Source organism: Nerophis ophidion, linkage group LG21, assembly GCF_033978795.1.
Source record: "Nerophis ophidion isolate RoL-2023_Sa linkage group LG21, RoL_Noph_v1.0, whole genome shotgun sequence".
Classification (NCBI taxonomy): domain Eukaryota; kingdom Metazoa; phylum Chordata; class Actinopteri; order Syngnathiformes; family Syngnathidae; genus Nerophis; species Nerophis ophidion.
In genome coordinates, this window is record NC_084631.1 from 12,844,465 (window position 1) to 12,863,439 (window position 18,975).

At 37.9% G+C, this 18,975-nt stretch overlaps 1 protein-coding gene across 3 annotated transcripts in view; it reads left to right on the forward strand.

Moving 5' to 3' along the window:
- The window catches only part of rorc (RAR-related orphan receptor C), an 82,255-nt gene that overhangs the window by 22,482 nt on the left and 40,798 nt on the right, over positions 1-18,975 (forward strand). For 2 of the 3 annotated variants that reach the window (XM_061881943.1, XM_061881944.1), the window contains one exon: positions 13,860-13,889. In XM_061881943.1, coding sequence (XP_061737927.1) covers positions 13,860-13,889 — 30 coding nt within the window. Of the gene's footprint in view, positions 1-13,859; positions 13,890-16,895; positions 17,137-18,975 lie in introns of those variants that run through there. The other variant, XM_061881945.1, reaches the window with a different exon arrangement.

Below are 18,975 nucleotides of genomic sequence, written 5' to 3' on the forward strand. Positions count from 1 at the left end.
TTGTTTTTGTAGCAAACACGCACCATTTTTTAAGGTAGAATATTTAATGGTGTCATGATCTGTGGCCCGGATCATGCTCTGGTGTTTTTGGTTAGTTTTGGACTCCCTCAGTTCCTGTTTTGTGTACCCCTGAGTTTGTTTTGGTTGCCATGGTTGCTTATTATTTTCACCTGCCTCTGATTGGTGTTCAAGACGCTCACCTGTTCTCCGAGCACTATTCAGAGGCATTATTTAGGCCTGCCTTTGCCGGTCGGTCGGCCTGGCCTCTTTGTTTGCGACACGCAACCTGCTACGTGAGTATTGCTTGTATCATAGTCTATGCTAAGTGGTAGCCTTAACTTCCAGTGCGATCGGCACGTTGTTCCTTTGTCTTGTTTTTCTGTTTTTGGTGCTTCTTTGATTTTCAAGGAATAAATCATGTTCCTACCTGCACGTCCTGTCTGGAGTGGTTCGTTTGCATCCAGGGGGAACAAACCTCTCAGCAAGCTGCGACCCCCAGCACGCAACAGATTTGAAGTAAATGGATCCTCGAATAGCACAAAAATTCATAACAACATTGATTTTGATTCATTATTCTTTTTTTTTTTGGAAATAGCTCAACAAATAACAGCTTTAAATAAAGAAAAAGCCTGCATGGCAACTTTTTTATTAGAGTCAACATTGCAACTTTTTCACATTATGTTTCATCTCTTCACTATTTTATTCCCCTTTTTTAAGATGCAGGCTGTTAAAAAAATAGCTGCATGCTGCAAATGGCCCCCCAGACAGCACATTGGACACCCCTGTTCTACTGCTACATCACTGTGCAGGATTAGTGGTGAGCTTAGCAGTATGAGAAGTTTACAGTAAAGATGTATACTACATTTTTTTTTTAATTCAAGTAGCAAGAAACTTGATCCACTTTCAGTACAACTCCAAATGGCAAGAAACTTGATCCACTTTCAGTACAACTCCAAATAATCAAAATGAATCATGTGAATTATGTTTTTTTTGTTTGTTTTCCATTAAATTCAGTTGTATTTATATAGTGCCAAATCCCAGCAGAAGTCATTTTAAGGCATTTTGGACATAGCGCAGCCTAGAACCAAGACATACATTAACACTGTCATCGAGTATATGTACACAACTTGTATTTTAAGCTGCATGTAAAATTTTTCAATGATCTATATACAATATCGTCATATTTCAATATTGCAATACTGTATTGTAGCGTGACTCAAGCATTGTTAATGTGTCCTTGCCAGTACTCATCAGTGTTTTATAAAGAATAGTTATGTTTTGTGGTGAGGGTGTGGCTTGGGCAGTGTCAATAGTACGTAATTATATAGGGACGGCGTGGCGCAGTGAAAGAGTGGCCATGCGCAACCTGAGGGTCCCTGGTTCAATCCCCACCTAGTACCAACCTCGTCACGTCCGTTGTGTCCTGAGCAAGACACTTCACCCTTGCTCCTGATGGGTGCTGGTTAGCGCCTTGCATGGCAGCTCCCTCCATCAGTGTGTGAATGTGTGTGTGAATGGGTAAATGTGGAAGTAGTGTCAAAGCGCTTTGAGTACCTTGAAGGTAGAAAAGCGCTATACAAGTACAACCCATTTATCATTTTTATTTATATATTTTCCATAATTGGTTGTGACGGACATATATATATATATATATATATATATATATATATATATATATATATATATATATATATATATATATATATAATATATATAGTTTTTTAAAGGCAAAAAGAAAATATTTAAAGAGAAATCTGTATTCTGTACTGTTATTAGTATCAACATGTATTTTTCTTGTTACATTATATAATTTTACTGCATTTTAAAATTGCAATTGACTGCAATGTAACACAAGTTGCACTTTGTACACTCCTGGTTTAATGACATTACTTTGCGCTCCATAAATGTTTTAATTTAGAGATGAAAAAACATTTAACTCGTGTAATTTATGATTGTTTCCACACTAAAATTTCTCTAAAACTAAACAAAAACACAATAATATAAACAATAAGTGCCCATGTAAGAATTGTTCAAGTCAACAGTCCAGCTAGGTATAAACTTCAAGAAAGCAATGCAACAATACATGATAAAGGTTGGCACTTATTCTGCGAACTAAATGCTAGCATACAGTGGACAACCCCATTGTCAGGCTAACGAATATTTGCATCACAAAGATTTTAACCCTATAGAAACATTTAACAAATAAAAACATTTTAACAGAAAATTGACACAAAATAGCAAATGCATTTTTATTATCAGGCATATAGTGTAGTCCCCAAACTCTGTGGAAATATTAAATATGGGCTGGAAGGTAAATTATTTTTATAGTTATTTTTATATACCACAAAATCTTTTAAAGTTTGTGTGTGTGTGAATGTTATATATATATATATATATATATATATATATATATATATATAAACATTCACACACACACATATATATATATATATATATACATATATATATATATATATATATATATATATATATATATATATATATATATATATATATATATATATTTATATATATATATATGTGTGTGTGTGTGTGTGTATGTATATATGTGTATGTAAATATATGTATGTATGTATGTATATATATATTGTGGTACCCGGATTCTCACCAAGACATAGGAGGGTGTTTGCAAAAAGCCGGAAAGGGCATTTATTGCACGAGTTTTTGTAGGAAGGGCAGGGTGTGGAATAATCAACTTTAAGTGTCCATTAACAAACATAAATATCTCCCATCCGGGGCTCTCAATCCTGCACACAGCACACTTCTTTACTCGCCGTAGTTAATTGCCTATCAAACAAGAGAAAATATAATATCAGAAAAAATGTCCCTAATAATGTCATTAATGGGGAAATAGTGGATGTCTCACTTACCGCCTGATGTACCTGCCTTGACACAGAGGAGAGCCAGACCTGAATGAGGCAGAGTTAAGAACTGTTTGTAGCTGAACCCCACCTGGTCGCACAGCTGGTGGCACTTCAGGCTGATTGAGGAGGTACAGGGGAATGTACCGCCCCTCGATGATGTGGCCAAGGTCGGGGCGTTGTCTTTTGTGTTCCACCCTGCCTCCATCCCCCGGCTCCTCCCTTGTGAGGTGCTTACCTGTCAGGCGGTGCTTGAGTACGACTCCACATATCCACCCCCCCTAAGTTCGCCGGTCGGTCCGGGAGCTTCTTTGTCCTCTTCGTAGAGCCGAGACATGGCGTCTGCATGTGGAATTGCCTTCCCAGGCCGATATTCCATGGTGAATTGGTAATTCTGTAGTTCCAGGAACCAGCGTGTGACACGTTCGTTTCGATCCTTATATGTGGACATCCACTTCAAGGGGGCGTGGTCTGTTACCAAGATGAAGGTCCTACCCCATAGGATGGTAGCGGAGGTTAGTATATGGCCCATTTGACTCCCAAGCACTCTTTTTCCACTGTGGCATAGTTTCGCTCATGGCTCTGGAGCTTCCTACTAATGAATGTCACTGGGTGCTCTTCTCCGTCCAAGAGCTGGGCGAGCACGGCTGCAATGCCCGTGCCTGAGGCTTCAGTGTGGAGGATGAACGGCTAGCTGAAGTCAGGGGCTTTCAACACCGTTTTTTCACACAGGGCTTTCTTCAACCTCTGGAAGGCAGTCTCGGCCTCAGCCGTCCAGATGACATGATGGGGCAGTTTGTACCTTGTCAGTTCATAAAGCGGTTTCAATCGTAGAGACATTTTTAATAGATGTTTGATAATATGATACCAGGCCAATAAATGATTTTACTTGCTTTTTTGTCAAGGGGCGGGGCCATTCCCTGATGCGATCCACTTTGCGGGCCTGGGGTTTCACGCAGCCTCTTCCGATTGTGTAGCCAAGACAATCAGTCTCAGTCAGATCCACTCGGCACTTCTTAGCGTTGACGGTCAATCCGGCACGTCTTAAGGGCTCCTAGAACCGCATCGAGATGATGGAGATGAAGAAACCAGCTGGTGCTGTGATTCACAATATCGTCTAGGTAGGCGGCTGCGTATTCCTGGTGGGGCCGTAGAACTCGGTCTATCATCCTCTGGAATGTTGCCGGGGCCCCGTGGATCCCGAACGGCAAGACGGTGTATTGGAATAGCCCCTGTGGTGTGGAGAAAGCCGTTTTGCGTTGTCGCCCTTTCCGTCAATGGCACCTGCCAATAGCCCTTTGTTAGGTCCAGGGTGCTGATGAACCGAGCGGGACCGAGCCGCTCTATCAGCTCATCTACTCTGGGCATGGGATAAACATCACACAGTGATATCTCATTTAATTTGCGAAAGTCATTACAAAGAGGAAAATAACCATTCGGATTGTTTTAGGCGCAAAGTTCAAAAGCCAGCATCTGTGAAGGTATATGGGTGTATTAGTGCCCAAGGCATGGGTAACTTACATATCTGTGAAGACCTCATTCATGCCATACAGGTTTTGGAGCAACACATGTTGTCATCCAAGCAACGTTATCATGGACGCCCCTGCTTATTTCAGCAAGATAAGTGTTACAACAGCGTGGCTTCGTAAAAAAAGAGTGCGGGTACTTTCCTGGCCCACCTGCAGTCCAGACTTGTCTCCCATCGAAAATTTGTGGCGCATTATGAAGCGTAAAATACGACAACGGAGACCCCGGACTGTTGAATGACTGAAGCTCTACATAAAACAAGAATGGGAAAGGATTCCACAACAATTAGTTTCCTCAGTTCCCAAATGTTTATTGAGTGTTGTTAAAAGAAAAGGTGATGTAACAGTGGTGAACATGCCCTTTCCCAACTACTTTGGCACGTGTTGTAGCCATGAAATTGTAAGTTAATTATTATTTGCAAAAAAAAAATTGAGTTTATGAGTTTGAACATCAAATATCTTGTCTTTGTAGTGCATTCAATTGAATATGGGTTGAAAAGGATTTGCAAATCATTAAATTCGGTTTATATTTACATCTAACACAATATCCCACAATTTGTAGAGTATATATATATATATATATATATATATATATATATATATATATATATATATATATATATATATATATATATATATATACATATATATATATATATATACACTGTGTATATATATATATATATATACTGTGTATATATATATATATATATATATACACTGTGTATATATATATATATATATATACTCTACAAATTGTGGGATATTGTGGTAGATGTAAATGTAAACCGAATATAATGATTTGCAAATCCTTTTCAACCCATATTCAATTGAATGCACTACAAAGACAAGATATTTGCATATATATATATATATATATATATATATATACACAGTGTATATATATATACACACAGTGTATATATATATATATATATATATATATATATATATATATATATATATATATATATTAGGGGTGGGCAAATTAATGCGTTAATTACGTGTTAACTCATCAATCTATTTATGCCGACAATTATTTTATCGCACATTTGCGTATGTTGTTTACATGCTTTTATTTTGTTAACGCCTTTTCTTAACAAGATGGCATCTCCCGGATGTACTTCGGCGTGGAGGGGCTCTTGGTAAAGATGGAATATTTGGCAAAAATACCGGACAATTCTGCAAATTTCATGGCTGGCTCACAGCGTGGTCACTCTGGGATCACTTACGACCGCCAGACAATTCTGGATGTGGATAGATCGGGCCGTTTTGGACTGAATGACGCGTGCTTGCTAGACCGGCTAGCTAGCATGGGAATACTTTGCCGGCTACATCCAGCGGCCTGTGAAGCAGCGGAGTATATGTGTTGTCTGTCTATTTATCAATAATGCAGACGAGGAGTGTTGGCTGAGTTCTTAACGTTTGCTTTCAGAGCGTGCATATCACAACATACAAGATGCCGTCATGGCGACACACAACCTATACCGGGCTACCGCGCATGCTCGTCACTCCTGTTGCATGCTGGGTAGGGTAGTTCTTTTTTCCCCTGGCTCATAAAATCACAAATAGTACCATGTATATGCGTTCAGTTTATCAAAGCACCAAGCAAACAATCGGAAAATTCCCATCATATCAATTCCTAGATATGGTCATAATTATTTTAAGTGCACTATGCAAAATAAACACAACATTATTAATATTGCTACTACGGATAATTTGATCAAAAATTCCATAAAACATTCCACGACCTATAATATAGGTTTTTTAAACATAAGATCCCTGATAAAAAAAAATGTTTCTGCTGTTACCTCAGAAATTGCCTGTTCAGATGTTATGATTGTGGCTCAGAGATTTGTATGTAGATTATATTTATTTTCCATAACAAACAGGATAACTTAAATACCCTGGCAGTGGCAATAAGCTTAAATGTTTGTATTTACATTTTTTGAGTTGATTTTCATAAAATATGCTATTTAACTGCTACTGTTTAACAAGGACTGATTTAAATTGTGTTTGCACAACAAATGTTTTGGCGCTTTTGTTCATGTGGGAGAATATTCCAATAAAGGTGCACTACACACTACTTTTGAATTCATTATAGGGTTTTGCGTATACAATGCAGTTAATCGCGATTAATCGGAGAAATAGTGCAATTAACTTTGATTAAAATTTTTAATCGTTGCCCAGCCCTAATATATATATATATATATATATATATATATATATATATATATATATATATATATATATATATATATATATATATATATATATATATATATATATATATATATGTGGGTATATATATATATATATATGTGTGTATATATATATATATATATATATATATATATATATATATATATATATATATATATATATATATATATATATATATATATATATATATATATATATATATGTGTGTGTATCACGCTATTAATGCTTTAAATTTCCAATGATAGTAAAGTATTTCCACCCCCATGCTTCACAGTAGGTACAGTGTTCTTATGATGATACTCAGTATTCTTCTTCCTCCAAAATAGACAAGTTGAGTTTATACCAAAATGGATACATGGATGACACAGCAGAGGATTGGGAGAATGTCATGTAGTCAGATGAAACCAAAATATAACTTTTTGGTATAAACTCAACTCATCGTGTTTGGAGGAAGAAGAATACTGAGTTGCATCCCAAGAACACCACACCTACTGTGAAGCATGGGGGTGGAAACATCATGCTTTGGGGCTGTTTTTCTGCTAAGGGGACAGGACGATTGATCCGTGTTAAGGAAAGAAGGAATGGGGCCACGTATCGTGAGATTTTGAGCCGAAACCTCCTTCCATCAGTGAGAGCTTTGAATAGTTGACCAAATACTTATTTTCCCCCATAATTTACAAATAAATTCTTTACAATACCTACAATGTGAATTTCTTGATTTTTTTTTTCCACATTTTGTTTCTCAGAGTTGAAGTGTACCTATGATGAAAATTACAAACCTCTTTCATTATTTTAAGCGGGAGAACTTGCACAATCGGTGGCTGACTAAAAAACTGCTTTGCCCCACTGTATATATATGTATGTATGTATATATGTATATATGTGTGTGTATGTATGTATATATGTATATACATATGTGTATGTGCATGTATGTGTGTATATATATATATATATATATATATATGTGTGTGTGTATGTATATATGTATGTGTGTATGTATGTGTGTGTGTATATATGTATGTGTGTGTGTGTGTGTGTATTTATGTGTATATGTGTATGTATGTGTATATATACATATATGTATTGCATAGATGCATGTATGTATGTGTGTGTGTATAATGTGTATATGTGTGTATATATATATATATAATTTAATTGTTATTTTAAAAAAAAAATTTTTTTTTTAAATGTCATTAATTTATTTATTTATACATTTTTTGATCGTATTAATTATGATTTTTTGTTGTTGTTGTTGTTGTTTCTTTTGTTTTTGTTTTGTGTTTGTTTAGATTTGTTTTGTTTTGTTTTTCCCCCCTCCATCCAGGGGGGACTTCGACAGGGCGGTTGCTGGTTGTTCCATCTCCATCGTTGGGGTCCCTGTGGGTGGGGTGGGTGGTTCCCGCCGCCCTGCGCTGGGTGGCCCTGTAGCGGCCGACTTGGGTGGAGTGGCCTGTTGTGAACCGCGCCGTGCTCCCCGGGGGTGGGGTGGTGTTGTGAGGGCTCGGGTGCTGGTGGGGCGGGTGCGGTCTTCCCGTCCGGCTGCGGGGAGTCTCTGGGTCCCCCCGGCCGGGGCATCCCGTCTTTCTGCCCGGGTGGGGGGGTTGTCTCTCGCTGGCTTGGGGTCCGGCCGTCCGCTGTTTCCCTCGTGCCCTGTCCTCTGCCGGGCGCGTCTGTCTGCGGCCTGCTGCTGGCTCTTCCGGGCGGCGCGGTGGGACACGCTCTGGGGTTCCCGTCGCTGGGCGGCCTGGCTGCGTGGGGCCGGTGGTCCCTGGTTCCCCGGGCGCCACACCTGCTGTTTGGGTTGGGCTCTCTGGGCGGCTGGGGCCGTACTCTGGCTGCCACGCACACTGGGAGTCAAATATATTGTACATACAAACACACATATACTCACACACACACACACACACCGTTATTCATACATACAAACGTACATACTGTACATAGGTACCTACGCTCCCACATACATACACAAATACAGTACATACCTACATATTCCAAGTTTGTCCATCTACATGCACATTCACGGTACAAACATACACATACTGTACATATACATTCACTGTACAAACATACATATATACATTTACTGTACACATTCTGTTCATATACAAGAACATATATATACATACACTCATGCACATAATCACATTTCATCAAACATATATCAATGTTGTTGCCCTAGGGTAAACTGGGTAACACATGGCATACTGACAAAGCTTAACCTATTGTTACTATAACAATCTACAAGATTAATATAGGTTGCCTCTCTCTCTTCCCCTCCATCTTTTAGTATTCTTTTTTTTTTTTTAAATCTTTGTAGTTATCATTTTGTATACGTATTGTTGCATTTGATCAACTGTTTTGTTGATAATAGAGGTAAACTATTGGTATTGTTCATAATTAATAGCACTTTTTCTATTGGTATTTGTATTGTTCCAGTTCTACTGTAAAAATGCTCATTGTCATTTCTATATTACTATTTATTTCACTAACTCTTTCTTTGCTATCACTTTTACGATCATATTTGTACATATCGTATGTGCTGGTGTTGTTCTATTGTTGTTGTTTTTGTTGTTATTGTTGTGTTTGCTGTTGTTGTTTTTGTCTCTGTTTAATCCCCCTCTTATCCCCACAATTTCCCCCTCTGTCTTCCTTTTTTTCTCATTCTATCCCCTCCTGCTCCGGCCCGGCTGTACCAAATGATAATATAGATACATTTAATAAAGTCAAATTCAAATAAGGCAACAAGAGAAGTCTCTTACACTTCTCTTTTGTAAAGTAAATCTGAACAGCCGATATGGGCAACTATATCAACTATATGATTTGCCTGAGAAGCTGGACAGGACAAAAAAAATATGCAAAGGTGAAGTTTCTTGGTCAGGACACAACGGACGTGACGAGGTTGGTACTAGGTGGGGATTGAATCAGGGACCCTCGGATTGCGCACAGCCACTCTCCCAACTGCGCCACATCGTCATGTTGTCAACCATGTCGTCAATATTCAGTGTTTTATCTTTAATAGTTAATATTGCAAATCCCACATTCTTTATTTTCATGTACATTCTGGGTGTCTCATTCTTTAAAAAAAAAAAAAAAAATTCCATTCCATTTTTAAGGTGGTCTGTCATAACATTATTGGCATTTAATCAGACATTATTGTAAAGTTTTGTATTAGTGTTCCTAAAAATAGATATACCGGCCCATTTTTGTCTCTAAATGTGGCCACCCGAGTCAAAATAATTGCCCAGGCCTGCTATAGTGTATATATTATTCCACAAGTTATATTACTTTAATTTATTTTTACACCAAAAACACACATTTTTAAGGTGACTATTAATTGGTAGTAGTGGTTGCTGCGCCTTCCTTGCTCATTAACAGAATGCGACAAAATCTTTTTCTTTTCAATTCATCTAACTGCAAATGCAAGTTGCATCGAGGCCACATTGGGTCCTACTGTGCTTTCACACTGGAGTTCGATAAATATCACATTTTACTTGCAGTGTAAACAGCCAACAGGAAAAAATCAAATCCCGAAAAAATCTGATTAGGGAAACTTTGGTCTGCAGTGCTAACGTACCATATTTTCCGGATCAAAGGGCGCACCGGATTATAAGGCGCATTGCAGATGAATGGTCTATTTTCGATCTTTTTTCACATATAAGGGACATTAAAGGGCGCATTAAAGGAGTCATAATACATATATATTTTTTCTAAATGTAATACACTTCCTTGTGGTCAACATCAGTGGTCCCCAACCTTTTTGTAGCTGAAGACCGGTCAACGCTTGAAAATTTGTCCCAAGGACCGGGGTTTTTTATTTTTTTAATGTTTTATTTTGTTTTATTTATTTTTTTCATAAAGAAATACAATAATGTGTGCTTACGGACTGTATCACTGAAGACTGTATTGTTCTATAGTGATATATAGTGTATATACTGTGTTTTTAAAGTTGATTTAATGATTATTATTATTTTTTTTTTATTTCTTGTGCGGCCCGGTACCAATCGGTCCGTGGTCCGATACCGGTCTGCGGCCCGGTGGTTGGGGACCACTGGTCTACATGTAATGGTGGTTCTTTGGTCAAAATGTTGCAAAGCTCATGTTTTACAGACCATATTCAAGCCACTTTCTGACAGTCGATTCCGGATGTGCCGTTTTGTGGGCGGTTTTATTTACCTCACCTTGGGCAGCGTCTTTTCTCCGTCATCTTTGTTGTACTCTGTAGCGTGCAAGGATGGGAGTGGAAGAATTGTAAAGAGATGGATCTAACTGTTTTAAGGACAGTGAGAGTTCACTTAAATAAATAATGGAGCAGCATCTTCTCATCCGGAAACAACAACACAGGAAATGTGTCCCGTGAAACTAATAACTAAAGTTCCTTGGGTGAATAATGTAAACTCACTACACCGGTATGTTTTAGCGCTTTCATGGCAGATATGAGTAAGAACTTTAGACTACTTTATATTAGAAATGGCAACAGCGGAGGATGAATGTCACATCACAAGAAGATAGAGAAAAAGAAGAAGCTTACCAACTACGGTGTCAGCACGGACTACAAATGCAGACAAGCGTTATTTTTCAGGATTTATGCACATCCCAAATACAGATCAGCAGGTACCAGAAGGTAAGACAAGTTGCTTTTGCATAATATTGCGAAACAAAACGACAGATAATTTGTCGTACCTTATACACACTCCATAATAATATGTATATGTTTAATGCGCCGACACTCCATCGTAGCTTACCAAAGTCGTACAAAAACATTTTGATGGATTTTTTAGCTCCGTGTGTAATGTTCTAGATTTTCAATGCAACATATAAAATGTTAGTGTTGCTTACCTGAGTTCTATTGCAATCATATTGCAGTCTACACATATAACTTATGTTTGACTGTCATCTACTGGTCACACTTGTTATTACACAGAATAAAATTGCTTCAATGTCGTTAAGCAAAACCAGTAATATTCCGTAAATTAGGCGCACCGGGTTATAAGGGTCACTGTTGAGTTTTGAGGGAAAAAAAGGTTTTTAAGTGCGCTCTATAGTCCAGAACATACAATGAGGTCCACAAGTATTTATATACCCTGCAATTTTGCAAGTTCTCCCACTTAGAATTTAGGGAGAGGTCTGAAATGTTCATCATAGATCTATTTCCATTGTTAGAGACATAATCTAAAAAGAAAAATCCGGAAATCACATGGTATGATTTTTTTTTAATGATTTATTTGTATGTTACTGGGGTTTACAAGTATTTGCATGAGAATCAGCAAGAATTAGGACTCTCAAAGAGCTGCAAGTCTACCTTAAAAAGTCCACCTTTACCCCACAACTAATCACTCACCCACCATCCCTTTGAGTTCATCAAAGTCACCTGTGCAGCCCACAGTCAGTCAAGGCCCAAGTGCTACCATGAGCAAGACCAAAGAGCTGTCAAAAGAGACCACAGACAAAATCGTAGAAGTCCACAAAGCTGGAAAAGGCTATGGGACAATTGGGAAGCAGCTTGGTGTGATTAGATCAACTGTTGCAGCAATTGTTAGAAAATGAAATAGGCTAAACATGACTGCTGATCTACCTCGGACTGGGGCTCCATGTAAGATCTCTCCTCGTGGGGCATCACTCATGATAAGAAAAGTGAGGAATCAGCCCAGAACTACACGACAGGAGCTGGTGAATGACCTGAAAAAGCTAGGACCACTCTTTCCAAGGCCACTATCCGTATAGTGGTTTAAAATCATGCATTGCACGGAAGGTTCCCCTGCTTAAGCCATCCCATGTCCCAGCGGTCTGAAGTTCGCCAATTGCCATCTGGATTATCCAGAGGAGTCATGGGAGAAACTCATGTGGTCAAATGAGACTAAAATAGAACTTTTAGGTATAAACTCCACTCGTCGGGTTTGGAGGAAAAAGAAGGATGAGTATCATCCCAAGAACACCATCCCTACAGTGAAGCATGATGTTGGAAACATCATGCTTTGCGGGTGCTTTTCAGCAAAGGGGACAGGAGGACTGCACTGATTTAAGGAGGGGATGAACGGGGCCATGTATTGTGAGATTTTGGCCAAAAACCTCCTTTCCTCAGTCAGTGCATTGAAGATGGGTCGTGGCTGCGTCTTCCAACATGACAATGACCCGAAGCACACAACCAGGATAACCAAGGAGTGGCTCCATACAAAGCATATCAAGGTTCTGGAGTGGCCTAGCCAGTATACAGACCAAAATCCAATAGAAAATATTTGGAGGGAGCTGAAACTTCGTGTTACTCGGCGACAACCCTGAAACCTGACGTATCTAGAGAAGATTTGTGTGGAGGAGTGGGCCAAAATCCCTTTTGTCGTGTGTGCAAACCTGCTGAAGAACTATAGGAAACCTTTGACATCTGTAATTGCAAACAAAGGCTTCTGCGTTAAATATTAACACTGATGTGTGCCAATACTTATAAACCCCAGTAACATACAAATAAATCATTAAAAAAATCATCCAATGTGATTTCCGGATTTTTATTTTTGGATTATGTCTTTAACAGTGGAAATACATCCATGATGAACATTTCAGATCCCTCCCTAATTTCTAAGTGATAGAACTTGGAAAATTGCTGGACCTCACAATACTTCTGGACCTCACTGTATGTCTATGGAGCTACTGTACTTCTTCTCAATGTGTGGGCGCAGTGCGATGCCAGGGTATCGCACTGCGCCAGGTATGTGTGACCCCACAGAACTTGCATTATCAGTATCACGCAGTATTTGAAAAGCTTGGCACTACAAAATATGCTCATTGTAGCCATTAATCCGGAATTCCTCATTGTAATAGAAAAAAAACATAGCACACATTGTTTTATTCATTTTTGTATTGTAGGTTAAAATGTTTTATAAATTGTGCTCCTGAGTTAATGTTGCAAATCAGTGTGAATGTACGATTACTCCTTGAGTTGATTTCATTTTATTTTTCAGTATCAAATGTTCAAATTTGTCAAAAAAGGTATAAGAATAAGGAAAAACAATGTTTTTGACTCACAGGCAAATCGATTCATTTTAAATCTCTACGATGTCATTTAAGTAATTTTTTCTTGTAAGTTTATATTTCTTTGTTTTTTATTATTTTTATTTTACAAGGATACATTGTTGTGCAGAGGTTTACTTATAACAATTCTGAGAAGCACTGCAAGTGTAACTTAACAATTTTAGGGGTCGCAAAGTTTTTAACTGTGCATGTTTGTCATCCTCAGGAGAAGCCATGTCCAAGAAGACTCATTTGAGTAAGTGCGACTGTGTGTGTGTGTGTGTGTGTGCGTGTGTGTGTGTGTGTGTGTGTGTGTGTGTGTGTGTGTGTGTGTGTGTGTGTGTGTGTGGTGTGTATGTGTGTGTGTGTGTGTGTGTGTGTGTGTGGTAAGGACTTTGCTGGTGCTTGTGCTAGATATTTTTGCATGCAATGTGGTTAACGTCCTAGGTAGGGAAACTATCAATTGCACCTGTTGAGAGATTGACAGAAAATAACGACAAACACGCACATCGTGTTGTCGTTGGAGTTAAGCCAATAGACACAACAACGCAGCGTGTGCCATGTGTTGCACCTGCGCTTCAACTCATGTACACAACAAGAGCTTTGCCGCTGGATGAATACAACACGGAGATAGCATCTACGAGGGGTTTTGCCAACTTTTCGCTCTCCGCCACAACCCCCACCTGGTTGTGTCATCAAAATACGCTACCCAAACCAACACCGTCGACGGTGTCAGGTGGTGCAAATGATAAGAAAAAAAAAGTGTTATTTATATCGTAGGATGTCAGTGCAGCTGCATATTGAATTATTTTTGTTATTTATGGAGTGTTATTGTGTACATAATCCATATGTTTTCATGCGTCCTTCAAAAAACCCGCAAAGTTTATGAAGGAAGCATCTAATCCTTGCTGAACAAATAACTAAACGGTTTTATAGTAGGGCTGCATAATTATTTGACATTGAACCGACTTCAAGGTTTTATTCAGTGTGATTGGCAAGCCGTCAATTGTATATGAGTGACAGCAGTGGTGGGCTATTAGGGCCAACAAGGCCTTCTCTGCTGGCCTAACATAAGCAGAAATCATGATCGCAATTAAAGATAAAAGTCATTTTTGATGAAATTTCCCTAATTATATACAATTATTCATATTCTCTTCATGTCATATTACGCTTCTTCCAATGCTGTTGTTTTTAGTTTGGAGTTTGTGTCCGATCAGAATTCAACTAGTTTATGTTGCCTTGCTGTACCAAATCTGCCAGTAGCCTTCAGAATCAACAATGCGGGTGTCTTTGCACAGTAAGTGAACAGACACATGCAGGTTATAGACAATTGCAATAGCCAATCAGATCATGAGTTGTTGTCAGTAAGGCCTTCTTGCTGGTCTAACGCTGATTGGATACTCACTTGGGAGTCCCAAATGAGTATCCAATCACAACTTGCAAAAACGGGAAGTGGCACCTGAACCATATGAGCCATAGAAATCCGCAGAAAATTCAGCGGTACAACAACCATGAAGATAAAGTGTTTGCCTTACACCCAGTAATCCGCTGTGGACAGACGAAGCCAAGCAATGCAGGTTTAGCGAGCGATGCGCGCTCCCGTGAAGGAAATACATTTTTGGCAGGCAATCACATTTTGGCACAACACCGGCGGCGAAAGGGTTTGCTTGCCACTTTCACACGGATCAACCGACAACGACGGCACCACTAGTTTATATGGCGTCGGATGGGTGCTACAAATTTAATTTCTTTAAATTGTTTAATTTGTTTTACAGTAATGTGCAAGTGTGTTTCTGTATGGTATTTCCAGCTGTGTCCATGTGGTGACATACATTATGGTATTTTGAGAGTTGAAGTCGGACTAAGTAGGACATCACTAAAGGCCTAGGTAGAAACGCACGGCCCGCCGTTGAGTGACAGTAATGGTCAGCAAAAAGAATTGTTGAGCCTCGCGTCCTTTGCCTCGTGGCCAATCAAAAGTGTTTAAGGAAACAGCGTATTTGTGTGCACTGCAGTGGAAGCAGTCAGTACGCTAATAACAAACTCTATACTTGCACCTTGGGAAACATTTTGAGGGTATAGGCCTTGGCCGATACTCAATAATTACAAAAATCAAAAGTTCAAACGGACATTTATTTAACAATAGAATTAACCTAATGCAGTGAGCTGTTTTTTTCATTCATTCACAATCTTTGTCTTGGTGAGCGGAGAGCAGGCGCTAGTTTACACACACAGGAAAAAATATTAAAGTTCTGCAAAGTAAAACAAATTAAGAGGAAACAATATTATTACGAAGTCAAATGATCCCTGGTAATATTTCAGCTTCAAACCAGATCAAACAAGCAAGAATGCTATAATGGCAAAAAAAAAGACAACTTGGAAAAAAATGCTCTTAAAGATTTTCAATATTTTATTTAAATTAGAATTTTGCTTACAGAAATGAGAGTTCTTGTAATTGTTTTGTTTATTTACCATGTTTTTTTAGATAAGTAAAAGTTATTTAACTTTCAATTACAATACAATGGTAAACAATTTCAGTATACAGAAACAAACAATTTTAGTATTCTTTTTAAACAGTGATGCTCAAAGTGGGGCATCTGGGCCAAATTTAACCCGAAGTGTCAATTTATTTGTCCCGTCAAAAGGTGGTTACTGAATGTAACACATAATGAATACTGACATCTTTCAAGATGCACGATCATTGATGGCATGTCCGCAAGATTTTACTCAAAAACCTGGCAGTTTAGTTGCCCTAAATTTACCATAAAATCATCAGTGGTACTCGTTTCCCATTTACATATACTCAAGTACAAGTACTTTCTTCAATTAAATCATGTTTTTCACCATCTCTCTTAAAGGACTTTCACTCACAATTATTTTTGGCCCCATGGTGGCATATTTTTTGCAATTGTACTCAATTAAAAAAAGCACAAAGCTTATTCATATTTGAGCACTTAATTCCACGGAATCAAACTGACTGGTTTGTTACCCGTATTGTTTGCCTGTACGATAACTGAGAAAGAAAAAGAAAACCAGAGCAAACATTTCAGTGGATAACCAATTCCCATGACATGTGTGATGTATAAAAACGTACATGTTAAAAAAACAAAACAGTATTGTTCCACCTGGCAGGCATTTTTTTCTGCCCCACCATTTTTTCCACAACCATCAATCTGAGTGAAAGCTCACACTAAAATAATTTCTGTGGTGCAGTGTGAGGGTGTCAAGGACGACAACAAAGGTTTGAGGGAAAAAGTCCCTTTTCTAAACGATTGGGGGACGGTCCCCATTTTTTGTGTTTTTGTCTTTGCACCCTCACACTGACAAATGTGACACACACATGCACAGATGTAAGGTTGCCGGGGTGTACACAACCTAGTAAAACCTCCAAAAATTTGTAGGAAGAGGTGGTGCATGTCAGCAGCAAGACAAAGTGAGAGGAAAAGTGAGTTTGTGAAAGTGGGACAAACGTCTGAGACAAGTGGACGAGAGGATGATGCGAGGTAGGCATTCTTTGTCGTGTGTGTGTGTGTGTGTGTGTGTGTGTGTGTGTGTGTGTGTGTGTGTGTGTGTGTGTGTGTGTGTGTGTGTGTGTGTGTGTGTGTGTGTGTGTGTGTGTGGAACGTGAGATTTTGAAATTTAATATACAATCTCTAATCTTGTTAAATTCAAGCATGTGACTGTTGCGGTCATTACTTAGACCAGTTGTATAATCTACATCCAGATATGAATCTCTTCCTGAATTTTGATTTATGTACTCGATGAAAAAAATATGTTTCATATATATATATATATATATATATATATGTGTGTATATATATATATATATGTGTGTATATATATATATATATATATATATATATATATATATATATATATATATATATATATATATATATATATGTGTGTGTATCACGCTATTAATGCTTTAAATTTCCAATGATAGTAAAGTATTTCCAGTGGGCTCGAGTGTGTTTAAAATATAGATGTGCGGGATTATCTAGGGTTTTTTTTATTTTCCATTTTGCCAAGTGAAATGAGTCAGATGAATGTACAACACAGGAAGTAGCAAATATCAAGTGTTTAAGTATTTTACATCTGTGTGTTTGCATAACTTATTGTTACTGCTAGTGCTGGGCGATATAGCTGAAAACTGTATCATTATGTAAGTGTTTTAAATCATTCAATATCAATAATTATTGATAATATTTTGTTACGACCTATCGAAAACAAGGACCAGAAGAAAAAATATCTTAAATGTAAACATTTTGATTTAAAATGTAAACTTCCTCTGATGATAAAGCAGAAAGAAAAGGAAATGTCAACACAACTATGGAAAACCCTCAAACAATCAATGAAACACAATTCTAAAATCACATTGAACATTTAAAGGGAACTGCACCTTTTTTTGTTCACAATCATTATGAGACATGACGACAGACGGATTTTTTTCATTTTAATTTTTGCATTCTAAATATTAAATAAATGCAATCAAAAGTCCGCTTACAAAGGAGCCTTCGGTAGCCGCGCAAAAAAAAACCAAAGCCTTTAAAAAAACATCTAATTACCTCCATTGAGGTTTTATATACATGATGTAAGTATATATGTTATGTAGTAACGGGTAAATTTATAATAACATTTAATATTTACGAATTTCGATAATTGTAAGCATACGCAGCGCATTAATTAAAAAAACGCATCATAATGATTGATTTATGTTTCTTCATCACTGATTATTACTCACTGCAGACTTCATGAGATCCAACAAACATAAGACATCATTGTCTTACAATGAAACGTCTGCTGTCATTAGGATGGTGACTGCTAAGATGTTCATATATATTCCCATTTAGGTGAAGAATGACTCATAATCCTCACAAGAAGGGGGTGGGGGGGTGGAAGCATCTTTTCGTGTTTTTCTCGCCAGTTTCGGGTCCTAAATGGCTGTCAAAGTGTACCAACATGTCAGAATACCTACTCAGACTTCTTCTGTGCAGGTGAGATGCATGGTTTATGTTCAACAGACCACTCGGGGGAGTGATCACGGCGACGCTACAAATACTTTGTCTGCAATAGCGCTTACAATAACAATATCACTAATACTTGGTTAAAAATCAAGTCACAAAATGTAAATTAAGTATTTTTGGCACTTTTTGAATGGCTTTGTATTGGATTTGATGAGCAATATAGTGGAACTCCTGTTGGCTTTAATTTACATTTTTTTAATATTTAGCATGCATTAAAAAAAATCCATCCGTCGTCATATCTTTCCTAATGATTGTGAACGATAGGCAAAAATAAAATAAAAAAGTGCAGTTTGCCTTTAACAATAACTTCTTAAT